Consider the following 27,534-nt stretch of genomic DNA (forward strand, 5'->3'; position numbering starts at 1 on the left):
TTAATTAACAGATGAAAATTCCATTCCCAGGTAGAACTGAAGGTAAAGGTAAAATTACATACAACAGTGAGTAGTTATTGGTTTTACGTTGTAGCAAGAAAGCAAATAGATAAGAAAAAAAAAGTATTTGCCTGGCATACGGATAAGAATCACGATTCTAATCAAGGAATTCCAATTCGTCCTCTTTAACGTGGGCAAAGAACTTGACAGGTCCCCGGCCTTCAATTTCCTTAACAAACTCCACCTTGTAAGGAAGATTAGCTGAAATCCGTTTCCCTTTCCAGAGCGCGACGTATTGTTTAATCACTCCTTCCATACCGGTCAGATCCACCTCTGGCACGCGAGGCACGTGATACACTTTGAGCGGGACCTTCACCCTAACCTTCGCCCCTACTTTAGCCTCCTCTTCAGCTTCGGCCGATCCTGAAACCGACGCGTATTTCTCGTCCTTGTCCACGGAAGCGGTGGAGACAGCTTGGCAGGAAATGATTCTCCTTGCCTTTCTAGTCACATTAACGGCGGTCAAGGGAGAAGGAAACGGAGCTGATTTCAGCGTCACCATCGTCGTTTTGGTTTCTGGTGATGATTTTCCATTTGAACAAGTAATCAAACAAGAACCGTGCGTTGCCGAAGAGAAAGCCAAAGTGGCTGTACTTGCAGTCATCTCTATTTTGTTGGGTCTACACTTTCTTCCTTTCTTTCGCTTTGGGGTTTTCTAACTTCTATGAACGAATCCCCGCCAGATATGCGTGTCAGAAACGATTTCTTCTACTGGCTGAATCAAAGAATCGAAGCACAGCAAACTGTCAGGTGGAGGGAGCGTGGAGTACTTCATTACCAGTCTCTACTTTTTATATCCTCTTGTTAAGATAAAAATGTGATGCACAGATATGGCGGACCTCCTTTTTCTTTTCAATTGTAGCCGTTGGATTCTATCAATTTTTTTTTTATGGAAAAAAAAACTGAATATTTACATTCTAAATTACTTAATAAAAAACTAAATAATCATAAATGTATAGCCGCTTGAATTAATATTTATCCTTTTACAATTCCATTTATTGATCATTAAAGCTTGAATTAATAACTTCGCTCTCTCGTATAAATCATGACTAATCCAACTACTAGTAATTATTGATATAAATTTGACCTCAAAAATGAATTAATTTCTCCAATCGTCAAACGGGTCTCATGGTGGATCGGAGTCTATGAACCCTGGCCACCACATTGTAGATATTCGTTCGAGCCAATCCAGAAAATTAAGGATTGAAAGGGAAATTACAAAGAAAGCAGACAAATGAGAGAGAGATAAATATCCTATGAACTAGATTAATTAATCTTTGCTTTTAAATTGTTCCTACCTTGTGTTTTTTTTTTTTCTTCTTCACAACAGTGGCTGAGATGGATAATGATGTTTGTCCACAGCAATCGGTGGCGACAAGGGGTAGGGGATTAGGAACGAGAGGTGGACAAGGCAACCTGGGACACTCTCCTCCAATCTTTATGGATAACGAAACTCGAGCCAGCAATGACCAGGCAAAGGACTCAGGCTCGTGTTTTTCGTCTTCTACCACAGTAACCTAACCCCACCACATTTTTGTTCTGTAATATACCACCCAAGAATTCATCGCGCCAACGCACCATCTTTAAAGGAACTACAGTACAAATTTAGGCTCGGAAAAGAAGGAATGAATGCGATTTGCTGTGCCATCGCTTTCCTTCCTCTAATAGCACTTCGACATCGGACACTTGGGTGCTTTTCATTTAATGTGATATGAAACAAGGAAAGAAACAGGAAATATTGAAGGAGATAAGAGGACAAAACACTCTGTTGTGTAAATATCTAAGAAGAGTTCTGAAGATGATAATGTAAAGAAATTTATAAAGAAAAAAAAAAAGGTGAGTTTTCAGTACATATAGCAGCTCACACAGAGAAACAATCAAGATAAAAGCGTATATACCATAGGGGAGTAAAGAAGCAAATAAACAAATAAACAAGCAACAGATACATAAACCCAACAAAAAATTTACAGGGACCTCATGTATGCAATGCACAAACGGCCAAATGGGAAGGGGGGGTTAACATGAAAAATATATCAGAAGATATATTTTGTTTTCTATAAGGATACTCTGCATATTCCACAGCCACGAGTTTAGAAGAGAGCATTCACGTCCCAAGATATCACAAAAAGAAGAAAATTCAAAAAAACAGATCTCTTGGTCATTATACATGACGGCCTGGGGAGCGACCGATTAGTCTGCACTGTTCTGGAAGCAAAGACGATACTACTTGTCCGTTGAGGGGAAAAAGCTCACCATCAATACCACAACCATTATGTGTGTGTTTCCCAGCCTTAATCTTAACTGATTTCACCTGCATTTCAGTGGAAGCTATAGTTAGATGGTCTTAAATCATGTGTCTATGTTTGAGTATAGGACTCAGTATTCACTGATCCAACAGTTGGACCCAATATGCATCCCAAATCAAATCAAAGTGCATGGGCCAAATACCATATGTAAGAAACAGTGCACAAACTGCAAAACACATGTTCAAACCAGCAACAATTATTTCATCACATGCATCTAGTCCAGCTGCACTGACAATTTTTTCAACTAAGAATCTTGCACTTGGATGGACTTTTATGGGCTCAATAATCAAGTAACTATATTTGACATATAAGATTCTTTACGGAATAAAGAAAAATTGATGCTCGTACCTTGACATATTCAACATATGGCAGTGAAAGGTGTTTACCCATCTGCAGCAGCAAGAAGAATCTCATCAGCCTCAGTCTCCCACTCCCGTGAACCAACAGCATATCCATGGTGTTGTCATCATGTTCAGCTCTTGGTGCCACCACCTGAGAACTCTGCACAGTTCTGCATGCATGGTTACACACAATGATGCCAAGAAATGGCCCCTTAGTCACAACCCATTTATCTTCGAATCTTGGGACAACTTCCTTCTTTATTCCTGATTCAACATCATCTGATGGCCCTGGTAGCTCGATTGGATTTTCTACATCCCAGTTAGCCTCAGTGTCCCACTTTGGTTCAGCATCCCATATTGGACCTGGATCAGACAATGTTGAAGATATATCCTCTCTATCATTTGTTGCAGCAGTACCCCAAGAACATCTAGAAGGATCATGTGCTGCCGTCGATCCACTCCACCCTTTATCTGTCCTTGACTTTGATCTGGTCCTTGGCCAGTTTGGAGTCGTTGAGATTGGTAACTGAGGATGAATAACTTCCGGCTCCGCTGTTACATTGCTTCTCCCAGATGATAGCCGTTTATTTTTGGGATCAAGGCCTCTCACATAGTCAGATGGTTCAGTGCTTGCATGAGTGCCACTACACGTGTCCATCTCACCTCCAGACATTCGGCTAGGAGTCATTATTGAATCAATACTGGACAAACTAGAGGCTCTGGGAATGCCATCTGTGTTTGACCTCCTCATAATGTCTGTGTACAGGTCTGACATGTCAACCACTTCCCGATCACTTGAGTTTTTACCTTCTTGCTCCTCTTTTACTACTGGCAGGTACTCCACTTCATAGTTGTACTTCGGCAAGCACAAAAATTTGAGGAACCCAGCAACAAAATATCGTAGAGGACCAAATCGTCTCTGATATTTCTCAGAAAGTTCTAAGACTGCAACATGAGAAAAAGATACAAACATACAATTATCATTCCCATGATAAAGGGGAATTATTTCATTCACACATCATTATATTCTCTGATGAAAGACTTTCTTTCATCAATCATTGTATATATAGAAAATCATGTAGGCCTTCTTTGAATCTAATTTGCCTTTATTGTATTCATGTTCATGGATCAGTCTATTAATTTAAACAAACTAAGAGATGAAAAAGCATACAAGACAATCATGCAAAATTTGCAAACTGGCACCCTAGTTTACCATCTTTTTACCCAGTCATTGAACTAGTATTTAATTACTAGCACCAATCAGGCTTAAAACCAACAATCAGACTTAAAACCAAGCATCACCCTGATGACAATAATTGTTAATTATAAAGATCTGAGCCAGCCTTTCAAAAAAATAAAAAAAAAGATATAAGCCAGACAGATATTAGAATCAAAATTCAGAGTATAAGGATATATCTTACGCAAGTATGTAAGAATGAAATTATTTAAGTATGGACCGTAGAGAATATTAAAGATGTACCAGGTGCCTCAACCATAAATAAGCAACTTAAAACCAAAAGATACAAACAAAAGCGGCAAATAATAAACAATGGCTAGTTTAGGAGCAATTCTGACATATGATGTCAATTATAGACACAAACTTATGATGACAGGAAAATAGCAAAAAATGGGGAACATAAGATGGCTTTTCTTGATGCAGGGAATCGCCAAACAAGTGAAAAAGGAAACCAGTCACCCTTCTAAACGCCAAAATTATTGACTAATTATATGCGTGCAACGGATGTGAGGAAGAATGGTCAAATCATTCTAAAAGGAGCATCATAATCAACAAGTGTCACTCACAGTCCGAATTGAGGCATCACAGCACGTATTTATTCAGTCACATGTCAAGATGGTAAAATATGCTAGATTGGAAACATCAAAGCATACATCAGACCACATTTCAAACAAAATGGGAAAGAAAAGGATAACTGTAAGGAAAGAACCGACATTGATAAAACTAGAAACAAACCAATTTCTACTGTATTAGCCAGGATAGATCATCTTGTCACTAATACATACCATCACTGACAAAACCATAATAAGAGACCGTCATCCCAAAGTGAATAACACCAGTCTGAATCCACTCAACAGCAAAAACATCTGTAGCAGTAAGACCTCCCTGGAACCAAAAAGAGATAACCTCAATTGTAGGCAACAAAATGCCCAGTAGAAAGCTAATTTATCTATGACAAATGGCGTGTTCTCAGAACTCCTTTTTCTTACAGTTTACAAAAAGAACATGTTTCCCCCAATAGAGACGTAATAGCATGGAGACATTTCTCCAAAACTTTTCAAAGCAACACGTTAGGGTCATTGTTGTTAACCGATTTCAGACCCATGGGGCAAAAAGGTTTAGAAGAAGGCTGGGCATCAATCTACAAAGGGAGTAACAGAATAACCAGCAAATAAAGCAAATCTCATGTTGAATTCACTTGGCAGCATTACCTTCACAATAGAAATCGCAGCAGAGACTGGATCTCTAACTCCAAGAACAGTCCAAACAAGTGAGTTGTCAGAACCTGCTGGTATAATTCCAATGGGTATAGAAATTCCTTCTTTCTGATTGTCTCTACTAAGCAGACCATTTAGAACCTACAAATTCACCAAGATGAAGCAACCAGCTTAATAACTAAGAAACACTAGAAGAATACCTAATAGAATGCAATCCCATCCAAAGAACAAGGAAGCATTATATTCTATTAAAATGCTTTCAACAGAGCAATTGAGTCACTATCCAGTACCAAAAAATCCTCACACCATCTAGGGAGAAGTCCCCTACAATGAAGATAGAAAATTTGATGTTTATGCGCTTATAACAATGAACTTATCATCAAGGCTGATAATAAACTTATCAGGTATCCTGTATGATAAGTAGGACTGGACTAAAAATATTGACAAAACTATAGTGAAAGGGAGAAAAAGAAAAAATTAAGGATGCAGTACAAACTGATAGAAGGTTTCCAGGTGATTTCTAGCAACTACTATAGAGAATGACTAAGGAAGATGTTTATTATTCAAAAAGATCTAAGAGACCTTCTTGAGCTTTAAATGATCATAAAGCTTTGATCAAGTTGAAAAACAGACTTCATAGAATGAATTAAAATTGTGTATGCTTTATGTTATAGAACATTGACTATTTTACTGCATGAAAAAAAAAAAGCAAAGGGAACACGAAAAATGACAAGGGTCAAAGCAATGAAAAGGATATACTAGACAACAACGAGACATAAAATTCAACATTGCCTAATCCTAATTACCATTAAAGAATCCTCTGTAGCCAATCCCTATTGTTGGGATTAGGGTTTCTAACTAACAATTTCAAAAGTTGTGTACTTAATTAAAACAATTTTCAAAAGTTGTGTGCTGTTAAGAGATAACACATTTTCAATTTTTGGCTCATGAAAGCACAAAATAGATGAAACTTTGTACCATGTTGAGGATCAGGCAAAACGTCATTGGATACGGATACAGCCTCAATTGAGAATGAGTCCTCTCTACATTTAGAGGACAAGTGTTTATATTAGCTAAGACCTTCATTAAGCATATCAATTTGAAAAATTATTCTAAAAGATGAATAACATAGAAAACATTGCAATATTCTTCCTTTACAAGGCCAAATTAGATAAAATTCCATGTTAATTTTGAACTCCAAAGTCTTTAATACCGTAAATACGTACGCTGGAGGGATATACTTGCATAATGAGTAAACAGTAATTGCAACATATTTATATAAAATATAGTTATAACTCATTCCCTAAAATTATTCCCAACCCGATCATAGACACAAGGGTATTAAAGGCCAGTCGCTCAAAAAATTGATCCAGGAATCACAAAATGACACAATAGAATACCAGTTGCCTTAAAAAATTTATGAGTAAATTTCCTAGTAAATGTAGCAGCTAAACAATACTAATGGCGTTGAAATGGCTAGAAAAATAAATGAAACTATGCCACATGCATCAAAAGATTCTCTAGGCAAAAAAATAATAAACAGGAAACAAGAATCAGAATTTAACTAAAGTTGAAATGGCCAACCTCATTGATAATCCCATCACCACCAACGCATATTATTCCTGAAAGGAAGTAAAATGATTTAAATTCATATTAATGGAGAAGATGATGACCATCATCTAAAACAAGCAAAGCTAGAATAAGTAATTAAATATTCAAGTAGTACTACCATCGGGGCATGTGCTGATATCAACAGTAGATGCTAATTTTTTAGCATGGCCAGCAGAAGTCGTTTTGACTACCTCCAATTTAAACCCTGCAAGCTGTCACAGTTTGCATATACATGTGAAACTCAATATAGCCCAAACCCTAAAACAGCTTCTTCTTGACAATAATAATAACACAAGAAAGGGAAAACAGGGATCTTACAACAAAGGAGAGAAGCAAGAAGTTATACAAAAGAGAAAATAAAGCACACAAAAAAACCAAAGACCATTAACCAAAAAACACAATGTAAAATTTGATCATTTAATAGTAAATAAATAAGTAAATTACACATTATTTAGAATATGCCTGTAATGCATTTCTATACTTAAATAATATCAATCCTTATTTACAAGGAAAATCCTAAAAATTAATGTGTGCCTAACATGTGCCTTAGAATAAGTTGATCCATAAGATACCTTCCAAAAGCTAAGCCTTTACAGACACAGTCATAATGCAATGCAAGACGATCCGATAATCAGCAGGGAACAACACAAATAGAACATACCCACTGAACTTATTCATTTTTTATCTGGACTTATTCAGGGCTATACATGCAGTTAAGCACTCTCAGTAAACACGGAAACCCTAAAAATTTTAAAATTCTATCTATGATACATAATACAATTATTAATTAAGGGCCAAAGACCGCTGAATTGAGAGCATCCTTTCTGCAAAAATGTTATAAGGCAGCTCAATATATCTAAGGATCTCTTCTTCTACTGCTAAATAGTTTTGCCATGATCTTTATCATTTTTCATTTTGAAGACAACATCATGATAACATATTCAACCTTCTAAAATTGTTGCAAAGAATCCTAAAGCAACTTCATTTCAAGAAACATACTTTACCCTAACCTAACCATACAGAAATATACTTTTACCCTAACCTAACCATACATACTCCAGTACAAGTGATTCACAAAAAGTCAAATCACGACATGTTCATGGCTTGAAGCAGTTATGTGGAAGTCCTCGTATTAACTCCTTAAAGAATAATTTGAAAACAATAAGGAGGACCTTAAACACTGCCAAATATAATATACAGAGAAAAATCAATGCAAGTTCACTGAAGAGAAAGAATACACTATGGATTTATTCATGTTATGAATGGATATGGGGGAAAGGAAGAGAACTCCAAAGTAACAATAGCAATAATGATCAAAGACAACCTATTCCAACGTATCAAATCCATAGATAGTGTCCAACGATAAAAAAAATTAGAACTAGAATATATATAAATTGGCAAGATAAAGGATACACAACATACCTTAAATATTGGTTCCACAATGCCATGGAAAACTTTACTAGAACGACCCCGACCTGACCTTGGGTTCAATATAACAAGCATCTTTGGTGGATTCTTGCACCTGAACACGAGCTCAGGAGGAGCATCCACCGGAAACAATTCAGAAGAAGCTTGCTTCTTTGAAGAAAGCAAGGGGTGAGGCAAACAATTGATGAAACACTGCTGATCTGCAAACCCACCAACCCATTGAACTGCCTCTTCTACACTAGAAGCCAAGAAACGAAAATCCTTTCGACTTCTCTTCGGTTTAATAAAACACGAAAGGCCACAAGAACCCTTTTTTAGAGGGTAAGAATGCACAGTAAAATGTCTAACACCCACATTGTAGGATACCTGTCAAGATAAAGAAACTGAATAGGCTGATTGCAAACTCAAAAACCCAAAATAAACACTCATTCATTGCAACGGCCCACTTCAAAGGTTAAAAGTTTACCGAGACGACATCATCGAGAGGCAACACATGAGAACCCCAAACCAAAGCTTTGCTAGTGAGTTTAGCATCGACAGCTTCTTGGTTGGCAATATCAGTAGATGAATTCTGCTCTACATCGGCGGAATTAGTATTAGGTGGGACATTCTTTCTCTTATCTAAAATGAGCTTCCCTGAGCAAACCACATAACCAAGTAAATCAGATTTTTCATCCCCTCCTCCGATATCGATTCGGTGCTCTTCCCTTTTGGATTTATCAGGTTGATCATCAAAGACAGGGGCTTCACCGCGTTTGGAGGAAGCCTTGAGCTTCTTAGTACGTTTCTCAGGGAACACAATTGGGGAAGAGTGGGTTGCTATTTGTGAGCACAAGCTCAGCCGCCTCAACGACTGCTGAGACTGCGGAGACGAGGACGACACTCTCACTGACGGACTATTACTACTCCTGGATAGACTCCCACTCTTCTGCATATCCGTTCACGCGCTTCTGCTCCGTAATTGTCAACACCAAATTTCACAACCACGGACAAGAAATAAGCAGATGGAGACATACAAAAAAAAATCTTTCTTTTATTTTTTTTTCTTCTTATAATCGCACGCCAGCTGTAGCAGAGGACTCGGAGATTATGATGACGATGGGAGCTCGAAATCCGATCAGGGGTCTCCCCACAGCGCGAATCACACGATTAATCTGTCAGATCAGCTTAGAATTTTCAAATTTTAGTTTCAAAATTGGCTTCAATAGAAATTTGTCAATAATTTGGAGAGTAAAAAGGGTTAAAAGTAATGGAAATCGGAATTGGAATGAATTGAGAAATTTATACTCACCGGAAAGCAAAAGGATGCGGCGGCTAAGGCGGCCGATCGTACGGCTGCCGGAATGAGTTAGGTTGAGAGATAAGCGGATTCGCTGATTGAAACCTAAGGTGAAGGCCCCTGGCTTTTCGGGCTCATTTCATTTGTTGTCAGGGGAAGAAATATGAGCCCACCTTTTTTTTTCTTTTTTATTTTATTTTATCCAACCACTATTGCTCCCCTATTTTTTTATATTAACGTAATATAAAATATTACTACCAAAAATAATAATAATAATAATTCTACTGCTTTTGCCAGCGTCCCCAACGCAGGCATTGACTCTTTTTTCTGTTCATATTTTCAAATTTCATGACTGATATGCCAAAAAAAGAATAAAAATTACTATAATAAATTCTCAACAAAAGTAAATTAAATCCATCAAATTCCGAACTAAATGGCCTTTGACGTGTCTGTGGGCTATTGAGTATTTTGGTGCTTTTGGATTGTGGACAATAAAGGCATACAAAACTAACATAACTTTCCTTTTTTTTGCTTTTCATTTATGACAGGTTTTGTATTTTTGGTTCAGATTGCCTTAAATTGGAATTACTCGAAAGTTTTGATCCCTTTTTGAAATTTTAATTGCTTAAGAAACCCGATTAACGTGTTGGTTGTGAATTTCAGTTAGTAATTATTGGATGGAATGAGATTAGACATATGCTGATAAGCATCAGTCCCTCTAAGATTACTAGAAAGTAATCAAAGAGCATCTTACGGATAAATGTCAATGATTCTTTGAGTTAAATTCATACTCGAAAAAGGTTTGTTAAACAACCACCTCTTCCCCAAATACACTTTAAATCATAGAAACAAGAGAGAAGGTTTACTTTTTCTCTGCATAAACCAACCAACCGCTGAATCCAATTTTCACTATTTACCTTCACTATATATATATATGTGTGTGTGTGTGTGCCTGAATAAGTGTTGGTGCATAAAATTTACCAATTCCTAGAGGGAAGCGCTTCCCTTCCCTTCCCACCCTGGCCCAACAAAAGATAAAAAGACTAAAGAAGAGGATTCCAACTTTGAACTTTAACCACCTTTTAGAGAAAGGTTACAGCAATTAAACCTGACCTTCCCACGGTTCCTTTCACTGTAAGGTTGTGTTTACCAATAAATTTAGAGATGGGAAGATAAGGGAAAACATCCATTTTACAAATTGGGCTACAACATCTATGATTATGGATGAACTATCAAGTATCTAATAAATCAAATGTACATATTCCCTACAAAACTAGCTGAAGGCTTTTTCAGGAAAGGGAGAGTGGCCATCGACAAAAATTAATATTATCTTCGAAAGTGGATATTCACAACTGATGGTGGCAAGAATAAAGTCTGCTGGATCGATAGAGCAAGAGGCAAAAAAGGATGGAATAGGAAATACGATATCTTTTTGTTCCGACCATCTGCATTACCGAATTCAGGACCTAAAAGAAAAGGTTGAACCATTAATATTTAATACTATACATGTAATAGTTTTAATCATACAAGAGTGGGAAAAAAATGAGCAAAATGAGTACCATAGACAGACAGATTATCATTGTGTATGAAAAGTGAAATTTAATTAAGCCATATATGGCGGATTCGTAAGGCCTTGATATTGATATAATTATACACAAAAGTTGAAAAGACCCTTGCTTCTTTAAAGGTTAGAAGGAAAATCGAAATTGCCTAAACAGATACTTCAAGATAAAAAAACCATCACCTGGCTTTATCTTAAATTTGAGATTGTTTGGCTGCCTCCTAGAAATGAACCTGATGGGATGATCTGTTACCTGTCTGTGCCGGTCAGTTGCAGAAATTAGCTGCAACAACATGCAAGATAATGGTGAGGTCTTGATAAGCAGGATTCCAGAGAGCAGATGAACAATAAGAAAAGAAAAAGGCATATATAGAACAATGAAAATACATTATGGCCTTAACATATATAATACAAATCTGTAAATTGTAAGGAACATAAAGGCACCTACTCTTCATAATAATATAAGGTAAGGGGTAGAAAACATGGGAATAGGTGAAACTAGCAGCCTGTGAATCAAACCTTCTCGTCAAAGCGGAAGAGAGACTGATCAAAGTAGGGAGAAGGACTCAATGATTGACAATTGAACGGCAAAGGGGACAACATCTTCTTTACAAACTGCAGAAAAATCATCAGACAATCAGACATAACTCAGGCAGAAGACTTAAAAAACCAAGATCTACCGATATCCATCAAAATTTTAATCATGCCTTGTAAAACCCCAACAAGGAAAAATAATGAAGAGAATTCCAGAAAACATACAATAAAATAGTAAAAACAAACTAGTAACAACTGCTAATGAAGAGATTCACCTGTGAAAAGATGGTGGCTTTATTCTTCATGCACCTTAGTTGCTCAAGAGCATGAACATTATTTGAATGAGATGATATGAAATTCATATACAATGAATTTATTGATGCTTCATGGAAGTGGTCACAGAACTGCTCAAAGAGAAGGTAAAGCTCATCTGCTGCATTCTGGAAGAAGTAATGAATCATGTGATTGTCAGAGAGTTCAAAAAATAATACAACACAAAATAACAACAAACTAATACCTGATAGAATGCAACAATTTCAGTTGTCTCCATGTTATATACAGCAAAGAATGCAGGATGTTGATCAGTGTTTCGTGATATCTGAAACTTTCAAGTCAACAAATAATAAGTATTTCAACTAAATATTTATATATAAAGCACAACTAGTATTCCAGTCTTGAAAGAATATGAGGTTTTATGACAAAGAAATATGAATATAAAACTATTTCATGACACCACTGTGATCTATTTCCTCATATATCTCGGGCCTACTATCATATTATTGTTATTTTATTATAATGTACAGGCAAAAGCAAGAAAACCTCACCCCGCCATCAACACTACCAAACTTGATAAGCAGATGATGCCGGTCCAAGAATTGTACCTATCCAAGAGTTGTGCATAAATTTGTTACACATCTGTCACCTAGTGTAATAAGACTTGCATCATCTTATATTAAAGGACTAAACAGAATGTACAAGTGATCTCAATGACTCGTGGAAAACAGCAGCACAAGCGTATAGACTATAGAACATAGAAATTAAAATTCTACCTTCCAGATCATCAAGTCAACATAGTCCTGGAAATGGAAATAGAACTTCTTCTTCTGGCACTGGACCCTCTGATATAGCAAGGAAGCAATGCAATTAAATCTCTAAAGCTACAAGAGATCAAAAATGTTTCTGAAGCTCTTCAAAACTCTTATTGGAGCTGCTGATAATTTCAAGTGATGTGAAAACAGAAGTAACTTCAAAAAGATATAAATCAACATGAGCAATATGAAACACAAAGAATTATTTTGAGGCCCAAAAAGTCTAATATCTAACCGGGGTTTGATCTGTTTCTTCGCTCCATATTTCTCGGAATATGAATGAAAGTAAGCGTTGTTTGATACCACTCAAAAAAGAATTGTTTGAATTAGGCTGGTCATGATGTATACCATTATCTACAAGGTCTCCACGATTGCCTGAAAACTGATGCAGTTAACTTTTGTCAGAACTTGTGAAGTTCTATCATCAATGGTTAGATTGTTAGTACAGATGCCCACACTTGAACATGGTGAAAAATAATTAGCCTCTGCGGTTTAACAATTAATATGATAACCACTATGGTCAGAGATGCATGCTAATGATACAGCTTCTCAATCAAACACATTTTTGTTCAAACATTTACAAACAGGAAAGCGGCCTACATTGAAAAGTATTAAGGCCTAACAGTAAGTCAACTAATGGTAAACACAATAACTTCAATCTACTAGTAAGTAATAACTGTTGAAATGAATTCACTGATGCCTAAGCTAATCTATGTGATATTTGCATAGCACGATAGGAGTCCGATAAAAAAAATATAAAGGCAATAACATCTTGCCTGAGAACTGGAATTTACAAAAAGCTCATCGTCTTCACGACAATATGCACCTATAGCTCGTACATCAACAAGGTTCCCAGAGTCTCTGATTTGAAGAATGTGTATTGTTTGATAACGAAGCGAAACAACTGCCAGCAAATCGTCATACAAGAAGACACCCATGTTATGGGCCAAATTGACATAATCATTCTGAAATACCTTCTCATCCAGTATAACCCCATCTTCCAACCTAATTGTATTACAAAAGAATCAGAACAGAACCGCATAGCATTAGCAAAAAATTTCTATGGGTAAACTTCCCAACAGAATAATAATTTTTCAGCGGGAAAAATATTAACATCAGCCCATCAGCACGGTGTTAAAATGTTATTTATAGAAAGAATTCTACAATTAATGCAGCGTTCCTTCTAAATTTGGCAAGATTTGTGCATTAAACAGTTAACCAGTATCCATATGCACTTGTTAACGAAAACCTTTATAATTTCGGACAAAAATAAACCTGGTACGGTACACACTACCTCAAGAGGTGAAAGGTAATTTTTTCAATAGATGGGACGCCTGGAATAGCTCCACCCACGGCAGGTGCATCTTGAATTTGAGCAGTGGAAGTAGCAAATAGCCCAAATTGGTTACTCTCCACGTAGAGAAAGAAGTCTTTACATATAAACTCATTGCAGGAAGTAAGTGATCTAACGTATAACTGCGTGAAGAAACTCTCAAACCTCTTAGCCATGGGAGGGAGTTCATGGGTATTATCACAATCTTCTTCTTTGCATGAAAACGAAAGCCATGTTGGTCTATAAACAATCAGATCCTGATTGTTCTTACTGAAACTTATAAAGTACTGACCATCATCCGTGAATTTGCGAAATGAATGGTCCGGACATTTCACGTCATATATCGTAAAACTCGGAACTAAATTCTCGTAAAATCTTCTAGCACAATGAACCTGTAATTTATCCAAAAAAGGGGGTGGGTGGTTTGAGAGAAATTATCAAACAAGTGGAAGGCAAGACAAAAATAAAAACAAAAGAACAACAACAGAGAAAGAAGGAAAAGATACGCTGGTTCCAGGAGCAGGGGTGCGAATTTGGCGCTCGAAAATTCGGGAAGCGACATTGTTGGTTTTAAACATCACCTTCAAATCAACCCTGACAATTGCTGGAACTTGGAGTTGTTGAAAGAAAGTTGAATGGAAATGGAGAGTTTAATGTTTATTTCTTCTTTATCATTATCGATAATATAGAAATAAAAATAAAATACCTGGTGGCAAATGGGAGTTAGGAGTAGCAGGGCGTGGAAGCGTCGACGTAGCCAATGACAAGGCGGGGAGTGATGAGAGGCTGAGAGAGAGTTGAGTGGGGATTGTCAATTGTTTGGGACTGTGAAAATAGAGATGCAGATTTTTTCTTTTAAAGGTTATTACTTTTTTTAAAAGAAAAAAAAATTAAATTACCTCAACAACACTATATTTATGTATTTTCTTCACCCAACCTCTTGACTCAAAATCGTAAATTACCTTTCACAAATCTCATACAAATGCAATTAAGTTCCTTACCACTTACTCTAAATCCTTACGTTTAAAAACATATTACTTTTTTATTTCTTTTCTTTTTTTTTTTCTTTATTTCTCTCTCCTCTTACCTTTTTTATTAAGGATTGATCGTCAGCCACTGAATGTCGCCACCGGTTGTCTATCGATGGTCACCGATCACGATCATAGCATGGTATATTCGGTGATTGACAATCGGCGGTCAACGACGACATCCGATGCTTAACGATCGGTCTTTAAAGGAAAAGTGAGAAGAGAGAGAAAAGAAAACGAAAAAAAATAAAAATAAAAATTTAAAATATTTATTGTGCTTGTATAAGGTTTTAGTTTTAAAAAAAAATTTTGATAATAAGAAGGGGAAGGAGAATGGGCACGTGGACAAACTGTGGACCAACCCATTGACGTTACACCATCAACGTGTTCCGTTATCCCATGCTAGTTCGTTTGTATCCCTTTTGACTTTCAGCCCTTCACTTTTCTCCCCTTATCCCCATTTTAACCTTTTCTTACTTCAGCACTTTCTCCCAACATTTCTTTCGTTTCTTTCATGGAAGCCAAATAATCCAATTATATTAAACAAATTTTGTATTTATGAGATACATTGTTTCTTTATTTCATTAATGATATATAATATAATTTTGAAGTATATGAAATTAATTTTTTGTTTTGAAAATTAAGATACGTGAATGAATTTATACTTATCTTAAATATTTATTTTGATTTTTTTATATTTTCGTTAGTGAAAGTACATATAATTTTTTATCTTCAAATTAGATTTTGTCACCTAATATTCTTTTACTTAATCATTGAAAGTACATACATATTGGATGCATCTTTTTAAAGTTGGGCACTCATAATCCTCGTGCTACATGCCTTTCTTTTATATGCATCAAGAGGTAGATCTTTCAGATTGAAAAGAAAAAAAGAAAAGCTAGTGAGGTTATATCTGCTAGTGTATTAATTTTCTATTGCACTCTGAAGCTGGACCAGTCTCGAATAAACTCCCTCGGATGCTGATATAAGGGTTGAGTGGGAACCAATCTCCACAATCTCTCCTTTATCCATGACAACGATCACATCTGAGTTTATGACCGTGGATAGTCTATGTGCAACTGTAATCTGGGTTGGTCTAGACAAGAATCCACCATTTCCCTTCTTATCTATGGATTCCAGGGCGTTTACTATGGTTCTTTCGGACTCTACATCAAGTGCACTTGTTGCTTCATCCAGAAGCAAGATTGCAGGCCTCTTTAGTAGGGTTCTTGCAATGGCTATTCTTTGCTTTTGTCCACCTGAAACTTGGCACCCTTTTTCCCCAACTACTGTATCGAAACCATCAGGCAAATTGCTTATGAACTCATGTATGTTTGCTTCCCTTGATACCTCCACAATTTCAGTCTCGGAAGCATGTTCAGTCCCATAGCAGATGTTGTCTCTTATTGAGGAACTAAAAAGAAGTGGTTCTTGTTGCACCAGCCCAATTTGTCTTCTTAACATCCTTAGATTATATTCCTTTATATTCTTGCCATCAATAAGAACCCTTCCCTTCCACGGATCATAGAACCTTAGCAAAATGGCCAGCACAGAGGACTTGCCAGCTCCACTTGGCCCAACAAGAGCAATTTTTGTCCCTGGTTCAATTTGTAAACTGAAGTTGTTGAGAACAGTCACTTCTGGCCGTAAGGGATAGTTAAATTTAACATTTTGGAATTCGATTTTTCCTTTAATCCTCTCAAGGTGTGAGTCCTCTGGTGTATCAGGTTCGATTTCTGTTCTCCGGTCAAGAGTTTCAAATGTAGGAGTTAGAACATTGATAGCGGAAATGGCAGCGGGGATCAACGTCCATAGTTCGGTGATTGAAGGTACTGTGAGGGAGAAAATCTGGTATGATCTTATGGCATTTACGAAACTTGCTTGTCGTCTACCAACCAAAATCGTTGTATACCATAAAGCAACAGCATGAGCAATATTCCATAAGCAAAGGGAAAAGCCTTGAATGATCCCATACTTAATACTTTCTTTCCTACTTCTTTTCTTTGGCTTTTCCAAGGACTTTGCGGCTTTCCTGATTATGTGCTCTTCATGGCAAAACGATGCAATGGTTCTTATGTTGGCTGCAGACTCAGAAGCAAGGGCGACAACTTCACGGTGTGTAGCAGCAGAGTTACCCGCAAATCCTTTGGCAGATTTGGCCTGAATGAGTCCACCAATAAAGTGGCAAGGCATCACAGCCCAAGCTACCAGACCCATTCTCCAGTCTACAATCATGCTAACAACCGTTGCAATTAGTATGGAAGAAATACATTGGACAATAACAGACATCCGATCAGATATTATGGTTTTGACCATGGAGGTGTCATTGATGACCCTTGAAGTAAGTGAACCAACACTATTCTCAGGTTTCTCAAACCATGTTAACTCATTTCGTAGTATACCTGCAAGATTTTAATGAAACAGATGTTAGTATGTGGCGTGAGAATGTTTCTTAAAACTTATGGAAGCTAGCAAAATGAATTTCACATTGAGAAAAAGAAGAAGTAGGGAAACATGATGATATATTTAGATATTCCCATGGGACAATTAATACCTGAATACAGAGCTCGCCTGAGGTTTGCCATGGCCTTTTCTCCAACCACTCCATAGAAGTAATGCTGCAGGGTGTGCATGACTAAAGCAAGCAATCCTATTAGAGAGAAGATGATGGAATACCTCCCAACCAGCTGCCTTGCATCTTTCTTGTAGTATCCTACTCCTACAGTAATGATGAAGAATCCAAAAAAGGGCTTTGAAACACCAGCAAAAGCTGCTGCTATGGAGCCAGTTGCAACTTTTGCAAGCTCTCCTTTTTTTAAGCCAAACCAGATTCTGAAGAATGTAATTGTGTTTTTTCTTCTTTTCGATTCCACTTGCTTGGAAGATTCACTAAGATGTCCGTCGAGATCTTTTGTTTCCTCCTTAGGCTCAGTGTCTAGAGGTGAAAACTGTTGATCGGTAGTAATAGCTTCTTCAGTGGCTTCACTAGCCCTGTCATTGTCCACGTTCCAAGCAAGTTAGAATGTTGTTTAACTTTCCTTCTGAAATAAATTCTGAGTATAAAAATTACACCAGTTGTCTTTTGAGGTTCGGATTACTCTTAAAATGGTTCAGTTGTCACATGTAACAACTAAAATTTCGTTAGTGCATCTCTCTCAAAAAGGAAAATTCACCACTAATAATTCATTGGTGCATCTACCATATGAAAGTTCACATGTAACAACTGAACCATTTTAACACCAACTCGGTCTCTCTTTTATATATTTTGAATGAATTTAGCATTCTTATTCAACTCGGATGAATCCAGTCAAAACTTTGAGATATAGGAGATCAAGTTTATTCCTGGGGCATCACATGTGGACATACCTTGACTCACGAATTTGGCCAATGTCCTGAATGCTGAACAAATTTTTGTAGAACATGCTAGAGTCTAACAAGCTGCGGTGTGTTCCCGTTTCTGTAACTTGTCCATTCTCCACTACTGCAATTATATCAGCATTGATAATGGTTGACATCCTGTGCGCAATCAAGATAACTGTCCTCCCCTGCATAGCCTTCTCCAGGGCGTCTTGGACCAGTTTCTCCGACTCCGAATCAAGCGCACTTGTTGCCTCATCAAGTAAAAGAATTGGAGGATTCTTTAGAATAGCTCTTGCTATGGCAATTCTCTGTTTCTGTCCTCCTGATAACTGGACTCCTCGTTGGCCTACCTGCATTGCATTCCTAACCACAAAGTCAGTATTGCTTGTCGGTTGGTGTATTTACACAGCACAGTCAAGCCTTAAAATTTTTTTAAGTAAGTTAATAGAGGCTAGGTGGACAACCTCCGTTGAATACTGATTTGGAAGTTGAGAGACAAAAGTATGTGCATTCGCCATTATTGCTGCATCCTGGATCTGTCTGTCGTTGGCATCCATATTTCCTACTTTGATATTATCCTTGATAGTGCCAGCAAAGAGTGATGGTTCTTGGGATACTGCTCCAATATTCTTCCGAAGGAACTTCAAATCAAGATCCTTGATGTTATGATTGCCAATTAGAATCTCCCCTGCAGTGTAGTACATTTTTCATTAGCCTGGCATTAGATAGAAATCCTGTTTGAATCAAAGCAGCGTAGACATTTGCATAACCACGCTAATACAGCGATTAATTCAAATTGTAACAGGCACCACCAAGAAGATGCAACCAACCTTTGGAGGGATCATAGAACCTTTCAACTAAGGAGATAACAGTACTCTTTCCACAACCACTGCTGCCCACTAAAGCAACCATCTTTCCTGCTGGAATTGACAATGAAAATCCTTGAAGGATCAACTTTTCCGGCCGAGAAGGGTAAGCAAAGTATACATCACGTATTTTGATGTTGCCACCAATCTTCTCGACTTCCTTTCCCCTTGAATCATAACTGATAGCTGGCTTTCTTCGGATCACCTTGAAAACCTCATATCCTGCAGCCTTTGCCTGATTAAATATTTCGATGTCTGGTGCGGCAAAAGTAAGTGATCTGCAATTTAAAACAATCCGGTGTTACATATGCGTAGAGACTGGAGTGAAATACTTTATTAGCCTCAAGGACAGGGTCTTCTCTTACACGGATCCAAAGAGAATGCTCATCACCGCAGCAATAACATCCCCTCCTTTTGCTTTCCTGGAAGTGACAGCAATAGCTCCAATCCAAATGATCAAAGCCCAGGCACAGAAGGTAACAGTTTGAAACATGCCGGTTCCAACTCCTTTTATCAGTGCTTCCCCTTTGCTTAAGGAGAACTGTTTCTCCAAACACTCTGAGAACGATTTAATTGCAGAATTCTCTCCAACAAAAGCAAATACAGTTTTGATTTGAGAGACAGTCTGCGGCATAGTAAACCTTAGATATTAATAACTGAGATAACTTAGATACTCATGTATTAATCATCTTACAGGTTTAAGATATGGAGCGAGAAGCAGTTACATTTTTTGACAACTTATTACCTGTTCTACCAGTGATGTAGCTTCTGATATGTAGAGCATCTTAGTAGCTGAAATAGCATTCATTTTCTTGGTGTAGGTACCTCCAATCACAAGAATCATAGGAGCAACCACAAACATAAGCAGGGAAACTTCCCAACAGCATATGGCAGCAATAAAGATTGCAGAAAAGAATGTTGCAAAGCTTGAAAGAAAATGGCCCAACTGGGAGTCAGAAGTTAAGTTAGCAATATGTCAACATTTTGAAGAAAGCTATAAAGCGAGGTGAACAAATGCTTCAGTTATGTACCTTCTCCCCTATTGCATCTTGTATGATACTCATGTCATAACTCATTCCACTAATTATTTTCCCACTTGTTAAATCTGTATCAAATGCTCCAATATCTTGGTTGAGCATTGCTCTCAGGAATGTTAATCTTAGTCGTGCCATTTGTCTTTCACTTGCATACATCCAGCATCCAATCTCTGCAAAGCTCAAATCCATAAGGATATATGGAGCAGTACAAGGGAGTTCTAGGCAGTTGCAAGATCATGTTGTCAGTTCTTCCAGTGTCATAGACAAAGAGGGGGCTATTGCTCCTTTCTTCTTAAACACAATGTAGAATTCATTGCCTAAGAGCCACTATGTATCTCTTAACAGATTAGTTCTGACAGGGGGCCCATTTAAGATAATCTAGAAAGTATAGTATAATAGACGCATATTTACATTGGTATGCTAATTAGTAATCCTTCATTGCCTATTCGTTGTGGAGTCCAAGGCTAATTGTCATATGACCTTGTTAATATTACTAAGACAAGAATAAGATACCTAGTACTCCAGCAGGGAATGTGGCGAAAGCCATGTACCATACGAAGGGAACAACCTGCACAAAAAAACAAGTCAAGACGTGCTGATAAAACTCTATCAAAATTTTAAGCTGGTGCAGCTTGTGCATACCTTCTTGATTGCCTTAACCATGCCATCAATGTTATTAACGTTGTCCCCAAATGCATTAAGAGCTTTGCCTAGCAACAGATATCCAACAGGTTGAGCCATGCCATGTACTACGGAACCCAAGGTCCCCAATGCCATAAGTGTCCAGTCCAGTGTATCTGCATAGCTCAAAAGCATATAGAATGGAAAAGCTTTGTTGGCAGCATCTCCATTCTTCTTCTCGTCTTCTATTACCCCTCTCTTTTCCTCTTCTACCTTCATGATTTCATGAGTTCGGGGTGCCATTGGTGTGGACGACCCAAAGTGTTTGGTTCCTGAATGTGCTCCTACAGTCTGCCTCGTCGATGTGTATATATACTTCGTAGTTTTTAGGAAAAAATATGTTTAACAAAGAATATAACATGGATATGCCCTGGATGCGTTCAATAAAAGAATGAGAACTGAGTTGTTTCTCTTTGGAATAATCCCAAATTTCTGTTTCTGCATGTCGTTGCCTCGTGTGACGTAGAAAAGACATGCAGAAGGATACATATATACAGACGCCTTTTGCAATGCCAGGTAGCCTCGTCATCGTGGATATTAAAGTAAACAAACGTTGACATCTTACACGTTGACATCTTAAACTATAATAATAACTTGGCTTTTTCATCTTTTTGTCGTATCACCAATCCATGACAACGCATTGGCAGTACTTACTCAAAACAAATTTTATCCCAAATTGTATAAGCAGCTCACGTAAGTGCTTCCGTGTAAACCTGATTGATGATGGGCCGGTTCTTTTTAGGTGGTATAATTCAATCACAGACAATTTCTTTAAACAAAACCGAAGCAGCACTGTTTGGTTGTTTTAACAAAAATTGGGTATTCTCATTCGTCAACGTGTTTTCCTCATCTTTGTAGTGATTCAAGAACCGTAGGCAACGAACCATCCAAAGAAACTGACTTTTCAAGCAATGGTTATGGTTTGAGCCATGAGAGTTATTTGATCAGTCATCAGAGGAGGCATGTAGTAATGCAGGCGGCCATTCATCATTTCCTAGTTCTCAGACATGATACATGGTCCAAACTCCAAACAAATTATCCCAAAAAAAGACATGGTCCAACACTCCTGCACCTGGATTCTCCCTTACAAAATTTGGCCTAAGACCTCTCTATAAACGTTGAGGCTTCTTATTGAGGACCAGTTTTCTAGTAGAAAAACAACGCATCCTTAAAAAAGAATACAATTGAAGACCTGGATTTAAGATAATTGTGTCACATAATAATTTTGGATATCATCTTCAACAACTTGATCTAATGACTGAGCCTTCATGTTTGTCCTGACTAATGTAGGTATTCTTAGCAGTTCCTTGAATAAAAACAGAATCCATTATGCTGTATTAATTCAAATGTACACTTTCCTAGTGAGCCCTTACCTTGCTGCCATTGAGTTCATCTAGGAAAATTTTCCCTTTTCCTTTCATTTTACGGATTTATTTAGGCTTTTTCAAGGGTTAACGAAGAAGACACATCTGCAAACCATTTTATGGGAAATTTTGTAAATTTCATTTGCATGGTAATATGAGAACTAAGTCTAATCTTATGGTTTATTTCATATATAAGTACATATGAAAAGAATGTCTGCAAGACCGCAACCATCAATTGCAACCTGATAACAACTTTTACGCATCTGCAATATCATAGAGGAAAGCTTTGCTTCCTCCATGTTATTAACAACTAATTCATGTACTGATCTTCCCCCCCACAAAAAAAAAAAAGAAAATGAAAAACTAATTCCATGTCACGTCAGAAATTACAAAATTCTAGATGACTGCAACATCAGGTGACTACTCGCTAAAAGCTTAAAACACGTAAGAGTGAAGAGACTACTAGCATCACAAACATTCCAAAGCAACTGGTGTTTGGTAAGAGTGATTTTTTAAGCAATTGGCTTCAGCACATACATTTTGCAGGAATGAGATTTCAAAGTCGCTGTCAGATTGCCCACAAATTTTGTCTTCAGTGTTTTGTGCTGCAAGAGATGCATACATGTTACATTAGTAGGTGTACCGTAGCAGTTAAAATGTGCTGCACAAGGTTATAAGTAATCATTCATGCATGCAAAGGGAAACAGCAGCACATTGGAAAAATGACAGTAGAATATACTAAAGCTTGTAGCTAAAATTATGTACCTCCCAAAGATCTCTTGCTTCAACAACAGTTGTGGAGGCTAGTCCAATATCATCCCAGCGAGCTGTAACAGAAGTACGAATAGGACCCTTGTTGAGTATGACCACAGCTACTCTATCACCAGAAATAGGTGCTGCCCAAGTCTGTTCGAAGGCATAGAAAAAAGGTAAATTGAGCAGAGTATGGCATATTGGTATACATTGAACCAAAAAGGGGCTGTGATAAATTTTACCTCTTCATCACCTTGCATCCTAACCTTCTTAGCTTGAATACCATATGGATCTATTGTACGCCGTAACATGAAGTTAAAAAATTGATAACTAATGATGCTTAGGAATTACTTAAAGGGGGGAGCTTAATGGTTTTTGTATAAAGTTAGTCATTATTACCTTGGTTAACAGCAATGACCTCTTTATTTGAAATAATCTCTATTGTCTCTTTTGTCATGTTCCTTATGTCACAACCAAGAAGAAGAGGAGCCTGCAATACCATTGACATTTTATCAACCAGATGTAACATGCATATAACTTGATTAAGCAAAAAAAAAAAAATGCATATAACCTGGCATCAAACAGAAGATATCATCTGTTACCTTGGAAATTGCCCACAAGCTGAAATGTACTATATATTCATCTTTTGTCATCCCTCCATTCCCCACCTCAAGCATGTCAGGATCTATCAAAATAAATTACATAATAAATCTCTCAAAAAATTGTAATTATAAATTATTTCTATATTGGTTAAAACACTGCCACTGGTAGAGAAGTCAAACCATTCCAACCACCAGGCCTTGCATATTCGGCATAAATTTCATTTTGGTCAGCTCTGGAGATCATACTGCGAGGCAGAAAAAGTTGCAAGTTAGGGCTCTAGGGCGAGGCTAGGATACCCAAAATAGAAACCGATTTTCTGAGCATAAATCTTTACCTTTCCCATGTATCTGTTATGTCATTAGTTGTCCTCCAGCTATTTCCTACAGGGGCACCCCATTCAGCAGGGTGCATATCTCCCCTAAGAAATCAAAATGAAACATAAGCCCAACCAAAAAGAATCAGCAATTAATGAATAAAAAGCTTAAGTTGCTGTGCTTCAGAAGGTACCATTCACATAGAGAGAAGAAGATGGGGCGGCCAGCCTTCCTCAAAGCACGAGTCATGACAGGGTATCTACATGAAGAGTAGTAATGATAAATGAGAAGATGGCTATAGGTTTGGATACATTGCTGCAAATCTGAACAAAAGTCAATTGTGTAATGGAATGTTACCATAGATACGACTATTACCTTTCAATTGGCTTTAAGCCACCATTGTGACAGTTATCATACTTCAAATAATCAATACCCTGCAAACAAAACAATTTCCACGTTGAATTCTATTTTTTATCATCTTATGATTATTTAGGATAATAATTGTAACAATTTTTTCATTTGCAAGTGTATGCAAGGTAGATTCCAAAAAAAAAGAAAAAGGATTAACACATGGAAAATGATCACTGAAGTTCATACCCATGAAGCAAACGTTTTAGCATCCTGTTCTTCATGACCAAGTGAACCAGGCATTGTCTTACTACAAGTAAAATACCTGCAAAATAAATAATAGTGTATCCATTAGCGATAGGCACCATTCATGTTTTTGTCTCATTAGTCATAAGAGCTAGAGTTACATTACCCTGCATCTGCATAGATCCCTAGCTTAAGACCCTTTTTGTGAACATAGTCTGCTAGAGCTTTTATCCCAGATGGAAAGGTTGACTTCTTAGGCACTAGATTACCCTGAAATTGATTAGAGTGAGCTAGTTATTGCCACATCACCGTTTAATTATCCTTCATAGGAGAAACATTTCTAGTTTTCTACAACCTCTAACTGCTTATATAGGAAAAGAGGCAGGGGCTATGATTAACTTTAAAAGAAAAATGAATACCTTCTCATCACGAGAAATTTCACCCCAGCAATCATCTAAGAAAGCAAGATGTTCAAGTATTTAGTCAGCCACTTCAAATCAATGATTCAAATGAAGGAACAAACTAGCAGTTATTTAGGTTAGAGGCATTAAAATAATTATAGCAGCATACCTATATTAACATATTCATATCCAAGCTTGGAAAGCCCAGTTGAAACTAGAGCATCAGCTGTCAAACGAACAAAATATTCAAGTTTAAGGTAGTGTATGCTACAATAGACTGTTTTTCAAAGTTATAAACTATATATGACTGTATCATCAAGCAATGAAATCTGACTGAGAACTACATTACAAGCATTACCAATTGGTATAAAACTTTAAAAAAGAAATAAAAGAAGAAGACAAATTAAATATAAAAGGCATATATGGGTTACTATATTTACCAGTTTTTCTGATCATTTTTTCGTCAATTTTGCAGTAGAAGTGATTCCAGCTATTCCACCTGCAGGGAAAAGGAAAGACAAAGTACCTGATTAACCCAAAATTCTAAAAGAAAATTACGCCTAGAGCGGAAATGATTAAGAGGAAAAAAGATTAAAAAGAAAAACAGATACAAAACTCACTGTCAAATTTCCGATGACAAATGTAAATTAGTACATATTAATATTCCATTTCCCCTTTTACCAAAGTTTTACCAAGCAGAATCATCCCTTTCTTCTGGCGAGAATAAGAGAATCAAGCCTTAAATCATGGCTCTTGTTGAAGTCGTGAAACAGAAAATCTCAGCAAAACATAACCAAAGTTCAGTCTTGAACAGATAACCCATAACAAATCTTATCATTAATACCAGTACTAATTCACGCATGAATGCACTACCCCAACTCTGATCTGATGAGTACCGCAAATAAGGTTTAATGCAGACGACAACACAAACTGTCAAAGACAGTGGTTTTCAGTAAAAACATTCACTGTTCAACCTCCACCGACCAAGATTTTTGTGACAAGCAACCGGTCCAAAAACAAGCATAAACAAGTAATGCAGTGAGTACACATACAGTATTAAAACAGATAAAGCAGAGGCAAACATAGCATACCCCATGGGAGGAGTCAATCCAATACCATTGGTCAGCATACTTCTCCTGCTGGTTGCTAGCGTCAAAGACGCCAACCCCATCACCATTATCATTGCTAACCCCACGGCACAGCATCTCTTCCCCATTTCCGCCGCAGCTTTAAACTCTTCTCAAAAAAAAAAAAGAACACACAGAGTGATCTGTGGTATTATAACAGTAACGTGACTGGCACTGCAGTGAAAATTGTTCTTTATAGGCACTTTATTTGCCATAATGCCAAAATTGCCCTTTGGACAATCATTTTATTATCTAATTACTGGATTAGGATTATCTTGGTATTATCACCTACGCAATAGTTTATGGAAAATTGTAAAAATGATCGTTAGACATTAAAGCAGAGGAAACAGTCCAATTATTAACATTCCTTCTGTTTCCTATGGAATTAACTGGCCAATTTCGTAATTTCCAAAACTGAGGAAATGATTTTCCATATCTTTTTTGACTCACAAGATGATTATTGGCTTTATTTGCTTGCTCCATATTAGAAGGTGTAGAGAATATTGAGGAAATATATATAAATTTTAGATTAAAGCCTTATCCTTAACTTTATTTACCTAATATATCCAAATTTTAGCTCAAATTTCAACCACAAGCTATGCTTTTTGATTATTATTTGAAAATGGACTAATTCCAATTTAAATGATAGACACACATATCACGAAAAGAGAGTTGAACAAAAACTTATGCACTATTAATCTCAGTTTTTTTTCTTCTTTAAAGTATAAATTATGATTGTAGTTCACAACGGGGTTTTAGGTTGGCAAATGTATATATATACATATTTTATAATTGAAAAAAAAAGATTTAAATTTTATTTTTTAATTAAAAAATTATATATTAATTAATAAATTAAATGTTCGGATGTGATAAATATATATATTTTGTTTGAATAACAAAAGGGAAAATCACAGCAAAAAAACCAAAATCATCCTACAATTCTGAGAGTTGGTCCCAAAAATTTTGGCCAAAATGGGATTCTTGCATAAAGTGGCACAGCTATTTGAGGTTCATTTGTAAAAACCCAGAAGAAGCTGCAATGGAACCCAGCAAAGGACATGGGTATCCCCTTAGCCCTTAGATACTGTCAAATAATTGTAGCAGAAAAATCACATGCCCGATGGATTAGTGACCACACTTTTGAAAGCACTTTGCTTTTACGCATGCTGGTTGATTGATTGCCTAAGTCAATTCTTTATAAGCATTTTTTTTCCCCAGTAATCAAAGACTTGTCTTTAGTTTCAAAGCTACAAAGAGCACGTGGCAAGGAAGGAAAGGGTGCAAGTAGAAGTTTCATGACTCCAAGGAACAGAGACTCCCTGATCCGTATCTTTCTGGGAAGATATGGGTCAGTATTTGCCAGCTATTTGGTCCATCTTTTAATATTATCAAAACTATAAGAGTAAGTCCT

General features: G+C 37.0%; 5 protein-coding genes across 8 annotated transcripts; all 5 read right to left on the reverse strand.

The window, feature by feature from the left end:
- FTRA2 (ferredoxin/thioredoxin reductase subunit A (variable subunit) 2) lies at positions 1-827 on the reverse strand. Its single transcript, XM_018115821.2, has one exon. The coding sequence runs from the start codon at positions 662-664 to the stop codon at positions 158-160; it is 507 nt and encodes a 168-aa protein (XP_017971310.2). The 5' UTR covers positions 665-827; the 3' UTR covers positions 1-157.
- Positions 1-9,659, reverse strand: LCBK1 (long-chain base (LCB) kinase 1). 2 transcript variants are annotated; one of them, XM_007043089.3, is made up of 9 exons: positions 9,492-9,659; positions 8,667-9,366; positions 8,195-8,566; positions 6,891-6,984; positions 6,746-6,783; positions 5,156-5,302; positions 4,730-4,829; positions 2,715-3,652; positions 1-2,371 (listed from the first exon to the last, which is right to left on the reverse strand). In XM_007043089.3, exons 2-9 carry the CDS (start codon positions 9,132-9,134, stop codon positions 2,222-2,224), a joined length of 2,307 nt encoding a protein of 768 aa, XP_007043151.3. In that variant the 5' UTR covers positions 9,135-9,366; positions 9,492-9,659; the 3' UTR covers positions 1-2,221. The 2 variants fall into 2 exon arrangements, with proteins under 2 accessions (XP_007043151.3, XP_007043152.3); XM_007043090.3 differs by having other exon boundaries at positions 8,667-9,354; positions 9,492-9,658.
- Positions 9,660-10,542: 883 nt separating this feature from the next.
- DET1 (light-mediated development protein 1 / deetiolated1 (DET1)) lies at positions 10,543-15,227 on the reverse strand. Of its 3 annotated transcripts, XM_088803896.1 has the most exons (13): positions 15,083-15,227; positions 14,702-14,781; positions 14,502-14,599; positions 13,957-14,387; positions 13,439-13,667; positions 12,898-13,044; positions 12,624-12,692; positions 12,399-12,455; positions 12,092-12,178; positions 11,850-12,014; positions 11,560-11,655; positions 11,224-11,323; positions 10,543-10,945 (listed from the first exon to the last, which is right to left on the reverse strand). In XM_088803896.1, the coding sequence occupies exons 3-13, from the start codon at positions 14,571-14,573 to the stop codon at positions 10,806-10,808; spliced, it is 1,593 nt and encodes a 530-aa protein (XP_088660022.1). In that variant the 5' UTR covers positions 14,574-14,599; positions 14,702-14,781; positions 15,083-15,227; the 3' UTR covers positions 10,543-10,805. The 3 variants fall into 3 exon arrangements, with proteins under 3 accessions (XP_088660022.1, XP_017971257.1, XP_017971255.1); XM_018115768.2 differs by lacking the exon at positions 15,083-15,227 and having other exon boundaries at positions 12,092-12,172; positions 14,702-14,794; XM_018115766.2 differs by lacking the exon at positions 15,083-15,227 and having other exon boundaries at positions 14,702-14,789.
- Positions 15,228-15,806: 579 nt separating this feature from the next.
- Positions 15,807-21,210, reverse strand: LOC18608417 (ABC transporter B family member 19-like). The gene is made up of 10 exons (XM_007043101.3): positions 20,929-21,210; positions 20,800-20,854; positions 20,281-20,456; positions 19,995-20,195; positions 19,615-19,874; positions 19,214-19,527; positions 18,848-19,071; positions 18,390-18,733; positions 17,578-18,014; positions 15,807-17,425 (listed from the first exon to the last, which is right to left on the reverse strand). The coding sequence occupies exons 1-10, from the start codon at positions 21,208-21,210 to the stop codon at positions 15,948-15,950; spliced, it is 3,771 nt and encodes a 1,256-aa protein (XP_007043163.2). The 3' UTR covers positions 15,807-15,947.
- Positions 21,211-22,687: 1,477 nt separating this feature from the next.
- On the reverse strand, positions 22,688-26,297 carry AGAL1 (alpha-galactosidase 1). Its single transcript, XM_007043102.3, has 15 exons — positions 26,088-26,297; positions 25,437-25,495; positions 25,166-25,222; positions 25,015-25,049; positions 24,762-24,865; positions 24,599-24,674; positions 24,377-24,435; positions 24,195-24,260; positions 24,022-24,105; positions 23,867-23,931; positions 23,687-23,769; positions 23,484-23,574; positions 23,327-23,376; positions 23,097-23,237; positions 22,688-22,936 (listed from the first exon to the last, which is right to left on the reverse strand). The coding sequence occupies exons 1-15, from the start codon at positions 26,210-26,212 to the stop codon at positions 22,844-22,846; spliced, it is 1,188 nt and encodes a 395-aa protein (XP_007043164.1). The 5' UTR covers positions 26,213-26,297; the 3' UTR covers positions 22,688-22,843.
- Positions 26,298-27,534: the final 1,237 nt, after the last annotated feature.

The sequence above is a fragment of the Theobroma cacao genome, chromosome 2, assembly GCF_053813885.1.
Source record: "Theobroma cacao isolate CCN51 chromosome 2, ASM5381388v1, whole genome shotgun sequence".
Taxonomy (NCBI): Eukaryota; Viridiplantae; Streptophyta; class Magnoliopsida; order Malvales; family Malvaceae; genus Theobroma; species Theobroma cacao.